This window comes from Meleagris gallopavo, chromosome 2, assembly GCF_905368555.1.
Source record: "Meleagris gallopavo chromosome 2, MGAL_WU_HG_1.1, whole genome shotgun sequence".
NCBI lineage: Eukaryota > Metazoa > Chordata > Aves > Galliformes > Phasianidae > Meleagris > Meleagris gallopavo.
The window spans coordinates 7,334,978-7,353,467 of record NC_139405.1 but is presented as its reverse complement, the minus strand read 5'-3'; the positions used below and the strand labels follow the sequence as shown (position 1 = coordinate 7,353,467).

The window sequence follows — 18,490 nt, the reverse complement described above, 5'->3', positions numbered from 1 at the left end:
GTGGCATGTCCAGGTAGCGTGATCCAAAAATGTGGCTCTTTGCTTTTCATAGCAGCAGTGCATTCTTGAATACACAGATAAGATCTGTGCAACTCCCCTGTACTCTTTGTGCTAATGTCAGTAAGTAGTTGCCTTTATGAGAACACAGATTGCAACAGAATGAGTGAAATGAATGTTATATGTAATGTAAGTCTGCTGGCTTTCAGAACAGCTCTGCCTTTGTAGAGAGCAAATTCTGAGTCAGGGAAAGAAATGAAGGGCACAAAAAGCTAGGAATTCCCTCTCCATTCCTATTAGCCCAAATTTAACTGGAATGTTTCTTGCACCTTTCCATAATTAGCTTGAAGCATTCCTCACAGATGAATAGTGTAGAGCAACAGAAAGTGACTTTTCATGTTAGAGTTGCACATCATCACAGACGGGTTTTTTTTGTGCTCAGTTAATCCTTAATGCTTTCTTAGCACATATGCTGGATCTTTGGAGCTTGCACCATAAAACTTCCCTTTGTATGCATTTGAGGAACAAACACTTTCAGAACGTCCTGTTTGATGTGAGCTACCACTAGCTGGGACTTCACTTGTGTCCTCCATGTTTTGCTGCAAGCTCATTGCTTTTTTTCCTTAAAATCTATCCTAAAAATGTTAAACTCTTGAGAAATCAATTTGAACTGCACAAAGCATCACAGAGAATCCCTTTTCCATAGCATTTTAACACCTGAGTTCACAAAGGCTTTGTGTTTTCTGACATATCATTTGCTTTGCTGATCCTTGTGTTAATTGGGAAGGCAAATTCATTGGCTACTTACGAGGGGATTCGTTACAAAATGGTGAGTTTGTTTGCTGGAGAACTTCTCATAGGGTGGCAGGAAATTCAGGTTTGAACACTGCACTCTTTTATACCTCTCAGTGCACTTGGTCATTTTCGTACCGCTTCTTCACAATCTGACAGTCTGTTTTAGAAAACATTCTGAAAGGTACCTTAATTCAGTGTTGTATGTCTACCTATCTGATATGTGTAAAAGTAATGTGAAAGCACGAATCTTGTAAGACTCATGCTCTTAAACCTGGTGTTTTACTCCCATACAGGTGATTATTAGTAAAAGAAAGTAATAAGTGCTCTAATAAAATCATTTCTTCTTTTCAGTTTGTGAAATGTGGCTATGCAGGCTCCAATTTTCCGGAGCACATATTTCCAGCTTTGGTTGGAAGACCTATTATAAGATCAACCGCTAAAGTGGGAAACATTGAAATCAAGGTAATTCTTTTCATTCTTCTCTAACAGATAAATAATATTTAGGGCGTCCTTCGACATACGCAGTGTTTGCAAATGCTTGTTTCTGTATTCTTCTTTATGTCATTTCTGTATCTCTTGATTAATTTCCATGCTGGATTTTACCCTGTCACGTACTACAAAGAAATCAAGAGGGTGGTCTAAAGCTCCACAGAAGCCTTCTGCTACAATTGAGGAGACAGCAGATAGAGCTCAAGTAGCTGTGGGCAAAAGGGGACTTGAAATGCTAATATGTAAGCGCTGTCAACATTAGAAGGCAGAAATTGAACAGCAGTGGTTGATATTTATCACCGAGCTGTACTTTAAGATTATGAGACAATGCAGAAGAGGTCTGAAAATTCGAGGTCTTTCTGTACTCTTTGCTTTCTGATCACAGTTTATCGTCTGTGACATTGCATGAGATGTTTTAGCTTGGTTGTGTTTGCGTTTCATTTTTTATGTTGGTGGTGTTTTCTTTTTATTGCGGATAGATGTATGATACTGGACCATCAGTTAGAGAGTGAGAGGCTGTATTTGTACTGCTACTTAGCATGTTATTCTGGGGATGGGGTGGTGGGGGGAACCACTGATCCCAAATCTTCTTCAGAAGTCTTGTGGGGACTATCGTTTCTCACTTTCTTTTGTACTTACAGAGCAATGCTTCAGTTGTTAGTAATTGCTTCTGCATTTGAGGCTCTAGTAAATGTCTTGGCCCTGCTGTGGTCACAGCCTCTTGTCTTGCTTCTAGCCACACGTTCTCACTTTGTGCTGGCCCTAATGTGCTGCAGTAGTGTGCTGAGCCACTTTAGAGAGCAGATCCAGCTGAAAAAGTGGAATTTCTTTGTCAAGTAAATTTTGACCGCCTCTTAACGCAATTGTGAAAGCTACTTTGAGGGCAAGGCAGAAGGAGGAACTTGAGAGAGAAGCAGAAGTGCATGCAGAACTGTAGAAACCCTCGTTTCAGCCAGTGAAGGGCAAGTAGAGCCTCACATGTACAGGCTTTCAATGTTTCTTTCCCTCTTGCTTCTGAGTAGTAGTGTAGTAAAAGGGGAAAATACGCACATCTGTGCAGCCTTGTTCCTTATTCTCAGACTCCTAGGAGTGACAAGGAGAACTTAATTTATCAGACTAACCCTGCCCGTGAGAGGGAATTGGAACTAGATGGTCTTGACAATCCCTTCCAGCCCAAGCATTCTGTGATCCTACGATTCTGACTTCTGCTGCCCCCTGTGAGAAGTCAGTACTGTCAGCAGAAGGCAGTACTAGGAAGTCAAGAGGATGAAAGCATCTTTCTCTGGCAGGACTTGGGCAGGGGCGTTTCTTTGGGTGTCTGCTTTAACTCAGTGTAAAAATTTCTTCAAGCAGGTCCTGGTAAAGTAGTAAAGTTTTATGAAAGTTATAAAGTGATTAACAAGTCATAAAGACCAAGAAAAAATTCTCTGGCATTAAATCATATTGATGAAGTCGTGTTTTCTTTCCAGCTGATCTGATATAGCCTGTCCTGCCAGTTCTGGTGTCATGATTACCTAATAACTTAGTTTAATATCCTTCCAGATGTCAGTGTTGAACTAAAAGGATGGGAAGTACAAGCAAGTAATTGTTATGAGAGAGATGCAAAAGACCCCCAAAATTATAATTTTGTTTTTATTGCCCCTCTTATGCCAAAGCGTGGATTATATGTGTGTATTTTAGAGAGTGTAAATTGTGTCCTGATTTCTTCCTAGCTGTTTTAGAACATCTGCCTATAATAGCTTCCTACTTTAAGAAAACATTGTAGCAAGAAATCTATGCCACAGATGCTTTGAATATCGCTGTGGGATAATGCAGTGGGTTGACTTGTTAGGTGCGTGTGCCATTTTCCTTTGTGAGATGCTTGTAACTGGAATGTATTTCAGCAGTTGAGTTTTATGCCAAAATTTAACTCTGTCCATTCACTACAGGTTCTTATGTTGTAAGCTTAAAACTGGGTAAGGGAAGTGGCCAGAAGATTATCACTTTAATTTTTGAAAAATATTCAGACAAGCTGTCATTCCTGTGCAGTTCTGAAACTCGGAGTTGATCAGAACAGTGTTTATCATCCATCTACGGAGTTACCAATGTGAAGTTGCTTTGTCCTTGTTTTCTTTCTGGACTCTCATTTCACAGTGAGGTGAATTAATTCCCATTTTTTTTTTTTTGCTTACTACCATAAAAGCATTTAAGCACAGTGAAACAGATAGCCCCAAGAAAGCTAGGAGAAGAGTGTAGTCACCTTCCTTGTGCATCTGCTGCTGGCTCTGGAATGATTGTGGAACTACAGCCTCAGTAGTTGGGGGTGCATCATTTTCTTGTACCTACAGTCCCCGGTTCAGGACATAAACACAAAATTCAGGTATCACTGGTATTATTTTGCTTCAATTTGTAGCCTCAGAAGTTGGAGACCAAACGTGTGGATACCACTTTCGCAGTCTTCACCATTCGCTGATCTTTGAAGCAAGTCTGGGAGTGAATAACCTTAGGAAGCAGGATCATTGTGCATCTTTGACCAATTAAGACAGGATTTTAGGGCATTTGAGACTTGGGGAGCCATAGTCCATGTCTTACAGTTGTACTCAGTTTCTGCCAAAGGTAGCGTGGTGCTGGACTTTCTCTGCATTTGAAGTGAGGAAGGGGGCTGAGCTTTGACCAGTCTTTTTGGTACTGCCTGTGCTAAGGCAGCTGCCACAAATTGTGAATGCTTTCCCTCTTGACACAATTCATACAGTGGGTAGATTTGCCTTCATAGTGCTGATAGTTACCTTTATGGCTTTTGATAATTTACATGTAGATTTAATTGAAGGAGGAAGAATCTCACTGGTCCTGAAAAGGACCTTAGTATAATTTCAGACAGCATTTGTATGTTTGCACTTCAGGATGCTTCCCAGCTGCTTTAATTCTTCTATCTTCCTACATCCATGGCTTGCTATTGTGAAGAACTTTGCTTCCATGATATCTGAACAATTAAGTCTCGTTATAGATGAATATTTTTATGTTATTGTTTTGAATTCTTGAGTATTTAAACATAGCATTAGCCAGAGCTAGCTGTAGTCGAACCCTTTCTGCAGAATCTCGTCTAGTTCAGATGAGCACGTTGCTCAGGTAAAATTCCAGTGTTACAGAATAGTTATGCACAGAATCCTACTAGAAAGGAACAGATTTTATTTGCAACATGAGGTGCACAAACATGACGTGCCAGTGACTTGTTGCAGTAGCTTTAAATAGAAACATTTAAGCTAAAATCCCAAGGATGTTAGCTTGGTCCTAACTGTACTAACCTGGATATTTTCCAGCTGTGTGTGCATCTCTTTTCAGCTTATTTCTACTATGTACTTAAAATAATTGGAGAATTTCATTTAGGCTTTTTCTGACTTTCTTGCTTCTACCTTTTCTTCACCTTTCTTGACCGGTTGAAGTAGAATAACAAAAAAATGGTAAGTGAGGTGCCTCATGCTGCTTGTTTAGTGTTTATGCTTGGTGAGACCTAAAGCTCTTCTGCTGTTTTTTGTTATTCGTTGTTCTGTCTTGCCTTACATTTTGCCTTGGAATACTTACTTACTTTGGTTGTTTTTCATTGCTTTGGTTTACTAGCAACTAACTGACGAGAATATTTTATGTATTGTGTTTAACTATGAGATGATCTGTGGTTTTGCAAGGTGCAAGAATAACACTTCAAGACCAACGTGAGCTCAGTATCTCCAACAGTGGAAATTACATAAAGTTACAGACCGAGGGCTTGAAAAAAGTTTCAATTTCCAGTTAGACAAATATTATTGAATCCCAGAGTGACGGAAACATTGAATGTCACGACAGTGATGCCGTATGCACTGCCCTCCTTCACCCAACGTGCATGTTGTTTGTTTGTGTGCCCTGGAGAACAATGAATGGTTCTGCCCTTCAGCTTTGTTTTGTTAACAGGACGCAGAAGTTTGGTGTGACTTGATTGTGTGTTTGAATACTGGCTTTTCCTGGGCCATGTCCTGTCCAGGAGTACAAAGCCTCCAAGAGCAGCACACAATGAAACACAGCTGATTCCTCTCACCGCTGGGGTTTCTGATGGCGTAATGTGGTGGGGGGGGGGGGAGAGTTCTTGTAGTATGCTTCCATAGTATGCTTCCACTGAAGTACCTTTGATTTAAAAGGGTAGAGCTTTGACTTCTGTCTTCTGTACAGTCAGGGTAATGGAGGTGTGATCTACTGCACAAGGGAAAGCAAATGGAGCGCTCTGTCAGGGAGAAGGGCTGGGAGAGGAACAGATTATTTTGAACAGTTTTCAATAAACTTCCTTTTTTCGCTGGCAGCTCTTTAGGTTGCTTCTGAAATGGGCTTTTATGGACTTGATGCTGCATTTCTTTGTGTGTGTCTTTTTTTACCCCTTGCATTGAGTAGTAAATTGAATAACCTTCACTTTAAAAGTTTTCTGCACCGTGGTAACTGCTGGCATGTTTTTGTGTGGAGCAGGCAATTTTCTGCAGTGAAATGAAGGCTATGTAGAGTGAAAGCAGTGCTGTAAGCAGTGCTTTAGAAGCATGTTCTTAGAGGCTAGATGTGAGCAGATCAGTTAGGGCTTCTTTAGGAAAATGAGAGAGACAGCAGGGAACAAACACAATGTTGTATTGTGCATACTTCCTCTGGGAAGTACGTGGGAAAGGAGAAGATAGAGTGCTACTAATTTGAATGTGCAATGTTTGCATAACTGCATAACTACCTTTAAGAAACAGATTGCTTAATTAATTGGGAAATGACTGTACAAACTGCATTCGTTGGTTGTGTTTGTCTAAGAATGCATTGCCATGGCTTTTGACTTGGGACTTTCAGCATGGAACAGACCAGGGTATGTTTTACATTTAGGTGTCTCTCCTCTTCACAGCCTACTGGCACAGACAACGTGTAAACCACTGTTTCTTTTAATGTATAGAGCGGAACTTCTAATCACTTATTTGCTATTGCTACTGTTCTGCTTGCTCATGGGCCACTCAGTATTCCTTTTCTGGCATCATGCAGCGTGCAGGGAAAATATTCTGCAGCCCACCTACTATCCTTACATGCTGTTTTGCATCTCAGTCTTTTGAACTCTGATGACAAAATTTTGGAGGTGTAAGTGGAGAAACATCTACACTTACAGAAGTCTTGGCAGTTATCTAGTGTTAGTGGGGCTTGTTGGTGTGTTTGGGGTTAACTGGAAAATGGAATTAAAGTTCATTTTGGAGAAGGTTTGGGATGGATAACAGCCCAATTTAAATACTACATGGAATATATTCGACTTGTCTCCTAAGTTCCTGAAAGCAATTCTGAAATGTGGGCTTTGTTTAAAAACACAGATGTTTTTAAAAACACAGGGGCTAGCACAGCTTGCTGTCACTGTTCAAGGATTTTGTTCTTTAGAAGACTTTGCAACAACTGACATACTTCTACGTTAACATTTTACAGGATCTCATGGTTGGAGATGAAGCAAGTGAATTACGTTCAATGCTGGAAGTTAATTATCCAATGGAGAATGGCATCGTTCGGAACTGGGATGATATGAAGCACCTCTGGGATTACACATTTGGACCAGAGAAACTTAATATTGACACAAAAAATTGTAAAATACTGCTTACAGAGCCTCCTATGAACCCAACTAAAAACAGAGAGAAGATTGTGGAGGTATGTCCCTCTAGTAGGAACTAAGATGTGCTGTTGTTGAAGTATGGATAAAAAATTTGAATTTGCTTGGAATACACAGAAGCTGCCTGAGGCAAGGCAGTTCTCCTACCTTCTGAGCAAAATGTGTCATCAGCCATGGTTATAAAAGCTGCTGTGGTCAAATTCAAACAGTCCCTCTATCCAAAAGTTATAAGCAGACTGAGTGTCTCAAGGCACGTCACCAACAAAACAGTCAGAAATGCATATTTTTCTTCAGGTATCTAAGATATTTTGATTACCAGGCATGGGATGAATGTTAATTAATTTAAATGACTTGAACTTCTGTAAGCCAGTAATGTTTCTGAAGAGACTGAGGCTTGAACAAGATGATGCTTACAAGATGGAGGAGCGTTGTTGGGAGTAGCTGAGACAAAAGTGTGATGACAACCAATTCACTGATCTTTGATTAATGCTAGGGATTGTCAATGAAAGCCTTTTTAGAAAGAAAGCTGGGTTCTTGGATCCTGTGCTGCCCTGGACAACCTAAGCTACCTCTGAATTCAGTTGGTTAGAGAATATGAACTTACTTTTATCACGACCTACAGCTTTCCTTTAAAACCATTAGTTGTCACAGCTATAGTAATGCTTTCTGCGATCTGACCACGGGTGTCTTTGCAATAATGTTTTCTTTCAGTGCCTTGCTAAATAAATCCAAGGTGGAAAAGGATTAATCAAACTGTACAATTTTTTTGTGTTTTTAAATTGAAAATTTTCTAGCATGTATAGACGTTAGTGGCCCATTATCTAAGTGTGGTGTAACTCAACATGAGCAGTGTTTTCTGTTGTGTATCAGTCAGCTGTGCTGTGATGGACACAGTGACCTATTCTGGGTTGCCTCCATGTAGTAGGAATGGCTGAATTTCCTGTTGAGGCTGCTTTGCTTTTCAGCTGTCTACAATGGTGTACTTGTTTCTGTTTTCCTGCTAAGTGCAACAGGCTGGGTTTTAGTTATTCTGGTACTGAGTAATTTTATCCCATAAATTGAGAAGCCTCCTATAGCTTCAGAAGTCTGAGGAAACATTTGTATTGCCCCATGTGCTTTTTAAAACCACTCCAGAGACTGTGGATACTTAACCACGATTCAGAGGATTAAGGAGAACCAGAATCCATTTTCATAAACTCAGACTTGAGCTGAACAGGACTTCACTGTTTCTATTAATATTCTTAATGGATCATAGCATTACGAGGACTAGGAATATTTAATTTTTAACTGCAGCCTATTTACACTTGTCTGTCGTCCACTTTTGATGCATACTCTTCTTTTTCGGGGAGGCTAGACCAGAATGAAGCAGGGAATCGAATTAACATTTTCCTAAAGCCTGTAGTAGATGTCTCTATATTTTGTGATGCATTGCAGTAATAGTATTTCAAAGAAAAAGCTTAGTCACTTGGACCCTATCAAGGTGGTAGATAATTACTTGTGCTGTACTTCATTCTACTTCCAGTGGTTCTCTTTCCTCACTGCGTTTCTCCATCAAACACAGCTACACAGAAACAGCAGTTCACATGACATGTACATTGTAACATAGATGCTTTTAAAGTGCTGTTTCTTTTGTAGCATGCACAAGACACAGATTGCTATTCAATTTAAGGTAATGTTTGCTGCTTGTCTCCAGTTGCTTGCTGCATTCTCATTCTGAAATACCCCTAGGAGCAGCTTGACTTTCATGGCATGTCATGTAGTGTTAGAGATACACTCTAACACAGTCACTTCTGCCAGTTCCAGTCTAGTTTTCTTTGTCTCTATCCCAATTCTTAGTTCTTCCTCCCTAGACCCGATTAGAACATTGCTAGCTCATCCAAAAGCAGCTGTCACGAGAAGGGAATTCTGCTCTGTGTTTACATCTTAGGTTTTTTAATATGTTCATCCTGTGACGAGGCGTTTCTGTACTCAAAGAGAACAGACCTAGATGGCTTGAAAGAAAGAACAGCAAACCCCAGATCTCTGCATATGAGCTTCAGCAGATTTTTGCAGTTCAGATGGGGGATGGTAAAAACCCAAAGCAAGCCATTTTCATGACAAGGTGCTTTGCAGTCACTCCTTCTACGTTCCTCTCACTTCTGTCATACTGTATGCTCACTGCAGATGTTCCTAGAAAGGGAGCATCTGTCTTCCCAAGGATTTTGCTATGCGCTCAATATAGCTGTGAAATAATTAACTTGACTTTGCAAGGATCAGAATTTTGATATGGAACAGCCATTTTAAAAATGTGCTCTTCTAACAGAGGAGGGTCCTTAAATAGTTCAGAATTTTGAAATTGTCAGGCATCAGTATTTTTTTTCCTTTAAGATATTTAAGATCTTTAAGATATCTTTTACTTGAACTGTGGGAGTGCTTAGAATTTAGTCAGTTTCTAATCCTGGAAGTGGCAGAAGTGCTTGGGAGGCTGTAGAAGAGCAAAAACAGAACTTTGTGCTGGAATGATCAGAGTTCATCATTTTTTCATGGTAAAGCATTTGGAGGAGGAAGCTGCTGTGCATTACTTGTTTACTTGGCCTTCTTTGTGTTTATAGAAAGGACAAGATCCTATAAACTGGACATCCTTTAATTTTAAACCATTTCTTCACTGCAGCTAGTTTCAGTGCTTAGGGGAGCCTAGTCTATGAGATGGGCAATTCCTTTCATGTTTTAATAAGAGCTGCTCTGCAAACCTGCATTGTTTTTTTTTCACCCAGAGGGTGGTGATGCACTGGAACAGGCTGCCCAAGGAGGTTGTGGATGCCCCATCCCTGGAGGCATTCAAGGCCAGGCTGGATGTGGCTCTGGGCAGCCTGGTCTGCTGGTTGGCGACCCTGCACACAGCAGGGGGTTGAAACCAGATGATCATTGTGGTCCTTTTCAACCCGGGCCATTCTGTGATTCTGTACTCCATGCTTGTTCTGCAAGTAGTAACTGAGTCGTTCTAGATGTACTCCTTCCCTTGTAGTGAGGTTTCCACTGAAGCTAGTTCTAGAAGTTTGTCATCTCTTGCATTTCAAAGAAAGGAAGAAGGCCCAGAGAACAGTCTGTGACACTGCGCTGATTCTAGACCAGTATTGAGTATGTGTTTGTTTGCTCCATCTTTGACAATCTCTGGTTGTGGAAAGATGGTGACCCTGATATGAAGAAAAAAAATCTGAGCCTCATTAGAATTAGAACATACAGCTCTAACAAATGTTTAGTTCCCAAGTCACATTTAAATAATGAAATAGCTGGCTGGCCTGCAAGTACGTGCCTCCCACTCAATAGGCACTTTAGAAAATGGCTTGGTAAAATGGCAGGAATTGGCATGTAGGTTTCTTGAAAGTATTCACTTTTTGTTGCTGAGTGGACGTGAAATGTTTGAAGTCCTTGAGATGATTCGTCTCACATGAGTGGACAGGTAAGATATAAAACTGACAGTGCTAATCGCTGCCATAAAGCAAGCAGGTTTTTAATGTTTGCATACAATATTTGTAATGAAATTTCTTGGAAAGTGTTTTTGATCAGTGAAAATACAGAATTACATAAGGACTGTTTTCAAACGTTTATGACACTTCCTTTAAGGATGAGCCTTCCTTGGACATTAATTTTTGCCTTCATCTTACAGGTTATGTTTGAGACATACCAGTTTTCTGGAGTGTACGTAGCCATTCAGGCTGTCCTTACTTTGTATGCTCAAGGTAGGCAAAGATAACTTAAAATATGTTTAATTCATGTGCTGCTAAGGCAGAGCTCTAATATAGTATTAATGAGGCTTGGGTCTACTTCAGTACTGCTGTAAGCAAGCTCAATTCTGTTTTAAAGGTTTGCTTTTCATTTTTGGGAATTATGGATTTTGCTATCTTTGTGTGCACGTTTAGCAGACCTACTTGTAAAACCCAGTTTATCAAAACTCATTGTTTCAAGATGCAGTTCATTTTAGCCTTCAGCATCTTTCCAGGCCTGAATGTCATGCTCTTGGCTTTCTGAAAGATTTATCACTACAAATGAATTTCAAGCAGCTGATTAGGTGACTTAGCACTGTTCTCAGTTCAGGAACATGTTGATTCTTCTGCTGTATATAAACAAGAATAAATAACTGCCAGCTTAAGAAGAAAATTACAGATTCACTGAATTCAATAGAAATTCTGCTGTTGGCTGCCATCCATCAATGATCTAGGATTCAAGCACATGGGTTCTAATAACGTGACCTTTTACATCTGTTTACTGGTGGCTTGGTGTTCTTAACCATTGTGTGGCAGGAAATTAAAATATCCTTACTTGTTAGCATGTCATCATAGCTTCTGTGCCCAAGAGCAAAAGTTCAAGGGAGGGACTGCTATGCAAGTCACTAAAAGCAGCTGAACCCAAATCACTCTTGCAGGCCTGGTTTTTAGTTTTATTTGCTGATCGCTCTTTCTTTTTTTTTCCTTTATCACTGTTTTTTGTTTGGTTCATTACAAGTCTATGTCTGAAAAATACACAGTCTTACGTTTACAATTACAGCAGAATTTATTTTACTGCGTAGTGCTCAGTTCCTCTGAACAACAAAACATAAAACAACTTGGAGCAGTCTGCTGTTGAAGAACAGATATTTTCTACCCTATGAAGGGAAGATGTCAAAACACCGGAAAAAAGGGCAAATGGTAGCACCTAGGCAAGAGGAAGGATAATCCATTTTTAACACGTGTCTATACAAGTATTTTCACTGTGAAAATCTTATGTTTAAAATCTAGGTGAATGGAAAGAACTGAATTTTAAGTTTTGCTTCCTTTTCCCAAAAGGATGATGACCGTTACAGTGTCCTTTTAGGATACCAACGAGGTTATGATTACAATGATAAAACTGTTCTGCTCTATTTATGGAGGTGCTAATAACAGTTGTACTTCCTCCTCTGTTTCATTCTTTTAGGTCTGTTGACTGGTGTTGTTGTGGACTCTGGAGATGGTGTAACTCATATTTGCCCAGTTTATGAAGGTTTCTCTCTCCCTCATCTCACCAGACGGTTAGATATTGCCGGGAGGGATATCACCAGGTACCTCATTAAGGTGAGCTGGAAAGAGCCTTTAAGGCTGAGGCTGATGGCAATGGCACACTGGTTCAAGTTAAAATCCCTTGGTAGAAAGAAACTTTATTGTTTGTATGTTAATTACAGAAAGAACATCAGTATTCTTTGTATTGCTTCAGCCTCTGTGTGTTACGTTTCCTCATCTGATAGCACTGATATTATTCAGACTTCACTCACTTTTCTAGTAGCAGTCTAAGAAGGGAACGGACTTCATTCTGTATTTGGGAAGAAGAATCTCAAATTTGGCTTTCTTGATATGTAAAATAAAAACAAGACTGTATTCTAACATCTTTTTTAGTGTGGAAAATAATGTAATGATTCTTACCTGATTATTAATTAAGGCTGTTTTATAGATTATTTGCTTTTAAAAATATGTAAACCTTAGGATTTTTTAATCCAGAATATTGCTTAACTGGAATATTGTGCTGTTCTGAAGCGAAGTCCTAAATACGAGGATTATTTCAGTTATCTTTCACTTCTGTAGCAATTGCACTGGAAGTTCTTGGGAAACTTTCCTACTTACAGTGATGTTGTATCTGTTTTTTGGTTTTTTTTTTCCTTTTTCTGATAATAATGGATACGGTTACAGATTTGACTTAATACTGAATTTGCAGTTAGAAAAGCCAGGCAAACTTGAAGACTTTTTGACTGTGCACGCTGGAGGCAAGGAGATCTGTGCTGTTTCTCACATTTATAGCTTATCTAATCTGTTCACTGTAGCTCCTCTTACTGCGAGGGTATGCTTTCAACCACTCTGCTGATTTCGAGACTGTTCGCATGATCAAGGAGAAGCTGTGCTATGTGGGATACAACATTGAACAGGAGCAGAAACTGGCATTAGAGACCACAGTACTAGTTGAGTCGTACACGGTGAGTGTTTTGAGACAGATTTTCTTGACCTAAATGTATTAGGTCTAAAATCAGGTAGCATTTAGCTTTGATTCCTTGTGAGTTTTTCTTGGCAGTAGCTCACTTCCCAGACATAAAAGTCTGTAGAATCACATTACTTGGTCCTGGGAAAACTTGAAAAGCTGATTTTGGGGATATCTTTAAAGCTTTGTGCTGACTTCTGTAGCTGTAGATGCTTGAAATTTGAATATTACAACTCAAAAACTTGTAGAGAAAGTGGACTTACGCTAGTGTGTCAGATTGTTTCAGCTTCATCCCTCTTAGTTGTGATACATCTGAGACAGGTAACTGGTAAGAAGGGAGGTAAACTTGCTCTTTGGAGACTTGCTGCAATGGTACATGAGAGGAAAGGAGGTTCAGAATAGCATTTTTTGTTGCTGCAAGTTCATCTTTAAAAGCAAGGCAACATTTGGTACTTCAGTATCAGCATATCTGGTCCTTGATCTCTGTAAGTAAATCACATAGCAACTGAAGAATCATCTTTCAGTAGTACTGACTTCTTGCAGTGGTGACAATAAGCAACAATTTCCTGCTTTAAAACACTAAGTAACAATGTAAGTCATTTCCTCCTGTTTTCTGTATCTAAGTGGCTAAAAGCAGCCTGCTGAATGGCTTTCTCTTCACTAGCTCCCAGATGGCAGAATTATCAAAGTCGGTGGAGAACGGTTTGAGGCACCAGAGGCACTTTTCCAGCCTCACTTAATCAATGTGGAGGGGGTTGGTGTGGCTGAACTGCTGTTCAATACCATCCAGGCTGCTGACATTGATACCAGGTAAGAGCACACTTACTCCTGCACTCCGACAGTGAATTGTGACCGGGACTGCTTTCCAAGAAAATAACATCTTTTGTGCACAGTTGTGTGAAGATATATACTGGAACTAGGGGTCAGTCTCAGATGACTTTTTGAAGCTTAATGCATTATCTGAAAACATTACTATTTTGTATGAATAAGCAAGGATTAAATCTTGGAATTGTGGGGTTTCTTTTGTGTTCCTTCCTTTTTAATTGCTGCTTTCTTGGACATCCGGGAAGTGTGAGCAAGTGTGCCAAACTTGGGCAGAGGTTGTTTTTGTGTTTGTGTGATGGCAGTTTTGTAGATCTGTATTTACTTGCCTGTATGTACAGGTACCTACTTGTCCTATCAGAAACCCTGTAGCACACTAAAAAGATTGTTCTTTTGGTTAGGTCTGAATTCTATAAGCACATTGTGTTGTCTGGAGGGTCCACTATGTACCCTGGGCTGCCTTCACGACTGGAGCGAGAACTTAAACAGCTCTACCTGGAACGAGTTCTGAAAGGAGATGTGGAAAAACTCTCGGTAAGTTCTGAGTCACTGCTGTATTTGTGTGGGGCGGAGGTTTATCCTGAATCCCCACTAGAGGGAACCAAGTAGTCAGAAATGACAAGCTGTGGATCACCCTCCACACAGCTTGAAAAGCTTGGTGCATCCGGTTCTTCACAGTCTTGTGCTGGCTTTTGCAGTAAAGCTGCCTTTCTGGTCATGCTAATAGAAAGTAATTCTTGAAGTCCTGGGTTAGTTTGAGCATAAAATGTACACTAACATTTAACTGCACAACTCTAATATAGAATGAAGGATGCTAGTGAGTGTTTGTGCTTTAGAAAGTCATCACTGAGCAAAAATTATTCCTGTCTTTGAAAGCTTGGGCTCATGCTATGCGTTGTAGATGAAATGCTCAAAAGTTTAAGGCTAGAGTTCACACGTCTTCAAGTGGAATAATTTTCCTTGCTCGCCTGCAGACAAAAGCCAAACAGATGATGGAGGTAGCATTGCCTTCTATCTAGTAAGAATGCCATGTGCTTTTCAAAAAGGAGATATTTATGGAAGAAATTTCTCAGAGTGAAGTTTCTAACGTTGAACTGAATTGAACTTCCTCAGCTTTGAATACAGTATTCTCTGAAGATCTCTTACAGCTATTTAGAATGACTCAGTTGCACAGAATAGAATCACAGAATCGCACGTAGCTTTGACTGTGCTCATTTTTGCTCTTGCAGTTGGAGCTTGGGCATCAAATAATTAAGAATATTCATTAGATAAGCTGGCCTAAATTGTATAAATTTAGAATCTGTTCCATCTGCCCTCCTCAAATCTGGTATAATTCTAAAACACTTTGTGATCTGGTAAACTCCTGATAATTTTAGCCATCAAAGCTTAGCAAGTATTCAACTCTTCTTCCGTGTTCATAAAATGCAAAAATACAATCTTTAATTTTCTGTTCTGACTTCGGGGCTTTTTGTGGATACGTGGAAGGTATAATTTTGGGGACGTGTCAATAGCCCTCTCTAATTTCCAGTGCAAAGTAGTTATTTTACTTCGGTTGTGTGAGCTTCCAGCTCACACAAAGTGCCCTGTGCTGGCATTGCATTTTGGTTGTGTTTCTCACCCTAATCAACTTGTTCTTTCATTGTTGGAGTAGAAAGCACAATTCTGTTTGAGTAGGCTTTGTTTTGAGAATCCTAGTAGCCGTTTTGTTGTATTTTTTTTTTCCTTAGAAATTTAAGATCCGAATTGAAGACCCACCTCGCCGAAAGCACATGGTGTTTTTGGGCGGCGCAGTTCTAGCAGACATCATGAAAGACAAAGACAACTTCTGGATGACCCGACAAGAATACCAAGAAAAGGGAGTGCGTGTGCTGGAGAAGCTTGGTGTGACTGTTCGATAAATCCCAAAGCTTGTTCCCATCACGTCTAAAGCTTTTTTTTCTTTCATTGCCAATCTCTGAACTCACTCAGCTACATGCTATGGAAAGGCCTGTCTGTGGCCTTTGACCCAAAGGTCAGGTTTTGTTCTGGTTTCTTGGGGTAGCTTTTGTTAAATGTTTCTTAATGTGGCTAAATTTGACTATTAAATTTGACCACTTCCCCGCAAACAAAACAGAGCAAGAGCAGCCTGTCTACTTCATTGTTCCTTCCCAGTAGGCAATTGGGTAATTCTGGTAGGCTTTTTCTTCTGGGTTTATTGCTGTAGTACTGCTAGCTTTTGTCTCTAGTTCACAAGGGGTTGTGTGCCTTTTTTAGCATAAGAAAACCTTTAAACGGGAGCTTTTACTATTGGGTCATTGTGGTGGTTATCTTTGCATCTTTTTGCCTCTCTCTACATTAAGACTCTTTTTTTTTTTTTTTTTTTCTTTCCTGAAATAAGGAATTTTGATTAAGCATAGTTAGAAACTAGTTTAACTAGCTGGAATGGCTTTAACACACTGTGTCGATGTAATGTGGTTCTGTATGCCCTGCTGCCTAAAACTGGTTTCTGAGGCCGTTTATCAGAATCCTCAGAGGTGGTGGGGCTTCCATACAGTATTTCAGTTGCCACAAACCAGGAAACACCGGATATTCTGGCAAAAGTAAATTTGTGGCCTTAGATGTCTTTTTATTTTGGAGGGAGGAGACAGGTTTGAGCTGTGTTGCTTTTCTGTTAAGGGACAGCTGGAGGTCAGTCTGACCAAAAATGCCTCTTTTTGTAGCTACGTTTTGGTACCGTGTTATCTCAGCATAGGGAGCAAGAATGTTACATTAGCTGTTCTGTAACTGTTGAGAAACTTACTTAGATGTGCTGAGAGAGGAGCCTCTGAACTTCTAAAGAGATTTAATACTTTCAGAAATGCTTGTGAAAACTGTAATTAAAGACATTAAAACTCCCCAAACTAAGTTTTAAAATGTTTTAAGTGCTTGTATGTACATCAGAAGCACTTGTATTAAACTTTACAAGTATTTTAACCTAGTACCAAGTAATTATTGCAAATGAATATTTCAGTGCCCACTGTTTATCGCAGCAAGCAGATGTTTATAAACAACCACTGGCAGTAGGTTATAAAGAATGACCTGTGTTTGTTCTAGTTGAAAATAGCATTGGAAGAGGAGATGTTGGTTGGTAAATATCCGCAACTCATTTTGACCAGTCTTGATTTTTTTGGATACTTTAGGTGGGATGGGGAAGGAAGTGAAAAACAATGACAAAAATGCTGTTTCCAGAAAGTACATTAAAGCTGAGTTGTACTGAAAACTAGAAGTTGTCACTAGTAATTATCAGCCATCTTCTCCGAGTAGAGTTGCCTGTATTTTCTTTCCCGCTAGCAGACTGGTAACTATCAGCACTATAAAATCTGCCTTACACAAAGCATAGCAAAAACTGCTCGCGTATGGATGCCAGTTAGATTTAGTTCTACTTTGCTTTTCACGGAAATATTATCTCACTTCTTACTTAGTTTTCCAAGCCTACCATAACATTTAAACGTGAGGAGGTTTAAGATCTGCTTTTGACTTCCAAACCTTGGAATGTACGAGATGTGCTTTCATATACTTGCCATTTGTCTACATCTTTACATTAATAATTGACCCCAGGAACGGGGAAATATTAAACTCCCTTGGATTCTTAAAAGTTGCTTTCTTTCTAAATCAAGCAGACCAGTTTTGGCCAAGAGAGCCAAACAGGCAGAGGCCGTGTCTGCGTTTCTTAAACAACAGGACAGATGCTATAGTATTGCTAGTAATGACCATTTAATTATAGGTGGGTGGGGTTTTTTGCAGCTATATTTACTCTTAACTTGAACAATATGAATTTACAGGCATGCCGGTCATGCCTCGGTGCATGCACTTATGCAGTTACTAGATTTTTGGGGACATGAATGTAAGGGGTATTCTGAATTCCTCTAGTCTTCTGAACATTTAATACACAAGATTTAAAAATGCTGTGCGCTTGCTTTAGAGCTATGGTTTCTCATGTGACTGTCTCTGGGCTTTCTGGACAGCTTTGAGAATCGTGTAAATAAACCAAAGAATGACTTAAAAAACCTTTTTTTTGAATGACAATCTGCCACGTGATCAATTGTACAAATCCAGATCTTGACCTGAACCCCTTTTCTAAACCACATTCTCCCCTCTTCATTGACTTTGGTTAGGTATGTGCCTATCTTGAATAAAAGTTTAGGAATTTGGCCCTTTCACAAGAGAACGTCACAGCACCATTAGAAAGAAATGTCAGTTGATTATGCAGTATCTTAGGATTTCATGGAAACATGTATTTATTGGGGGAGGTGGGGGGGGAGGGAGAAAAAGCATATTAAATTACAGCTATCCTGAATTCAGAAGAATGAATCCGACCTCCACAGACTGAATGGGACGTTCCAGTTGTGCTCAGTGTGGTTCTCTGTGTGTTAGCACACACGAGTGTGTGGTTGTTCTCTTGTTCTCTCAGCTGACAGCTTCACTATTGAAGCACTATATGAAAGTAATCTGGTTTTAATGTTGTTTTTTTTTTTTTTTTTTTTTTTTTTTTTTTTTTTTTTAAGACCAAGTAACTTTGGTTATATTTGCAACATGCTTCAGCTCCTATAAAATTAGACTAGAAGATGCTGCATCAGTTGTAAGTTTTTTGGGACTATCCCACTTTTAATGTTAAGCTGCTTCAAACCCCTCCCCCAGTGTTCTAGGATGTTAACCTATGTAACACAAATGGCTTTTTTATACAGCTCTGAACAGCATGTTAACACGCAGCACTGGTTGAGACCATGAATGGAAATAAACATCTATTTAAAATGACAGGTCTTTTCAATATAAAAATAAAATCAGATTTTTTTCAAAGTA

The 18,490-nt window shown here is 39.6% G+C and overlaps 1 protein-coding gene across 1 annotated transcript in view; it reads left to right on the top strand.

Moving 5' to 3' along the window:
• The window catches only part of ACTR2 (actin related protein 2), a 22,165-nt gene extending 3,675 nt beyond the window's left edge, over positions 1–18,490 (top strand). The window contains exons 2-9 of the mRNA XM_085218774.1: positions 1,144–1,254; positions 6,715–6,930; positions 10,539–10,611; positions 11,822–11,958; positions 12,699–12,848; positions 13,515–13,660; positions 14,074–14,206; positions 15,400–18,490. Of these exons, the coding sequence (XP_085074900.1) occupies positions 1,144–1,254; positions 6,715–6,930; positions 10,539–10,611; positions 11,822–11,958; positions 12,699–12,848; positions 13,515–13,660; positions 14,074–14,206; positions 15,400–15,570 (1,137 nt within the window). The 3' untranslated portion in view covers positions 15,571–18,490. The remainder of the gene's footprint in view (positions 1–1,143; positions 1,255–6,714; positions 6,931–10,538; positions 10,612–11,821; positions 11,959–12,698; positions 12,849–13,514; positions 13,661–14,073; positions 14,207–15,399) is intronic.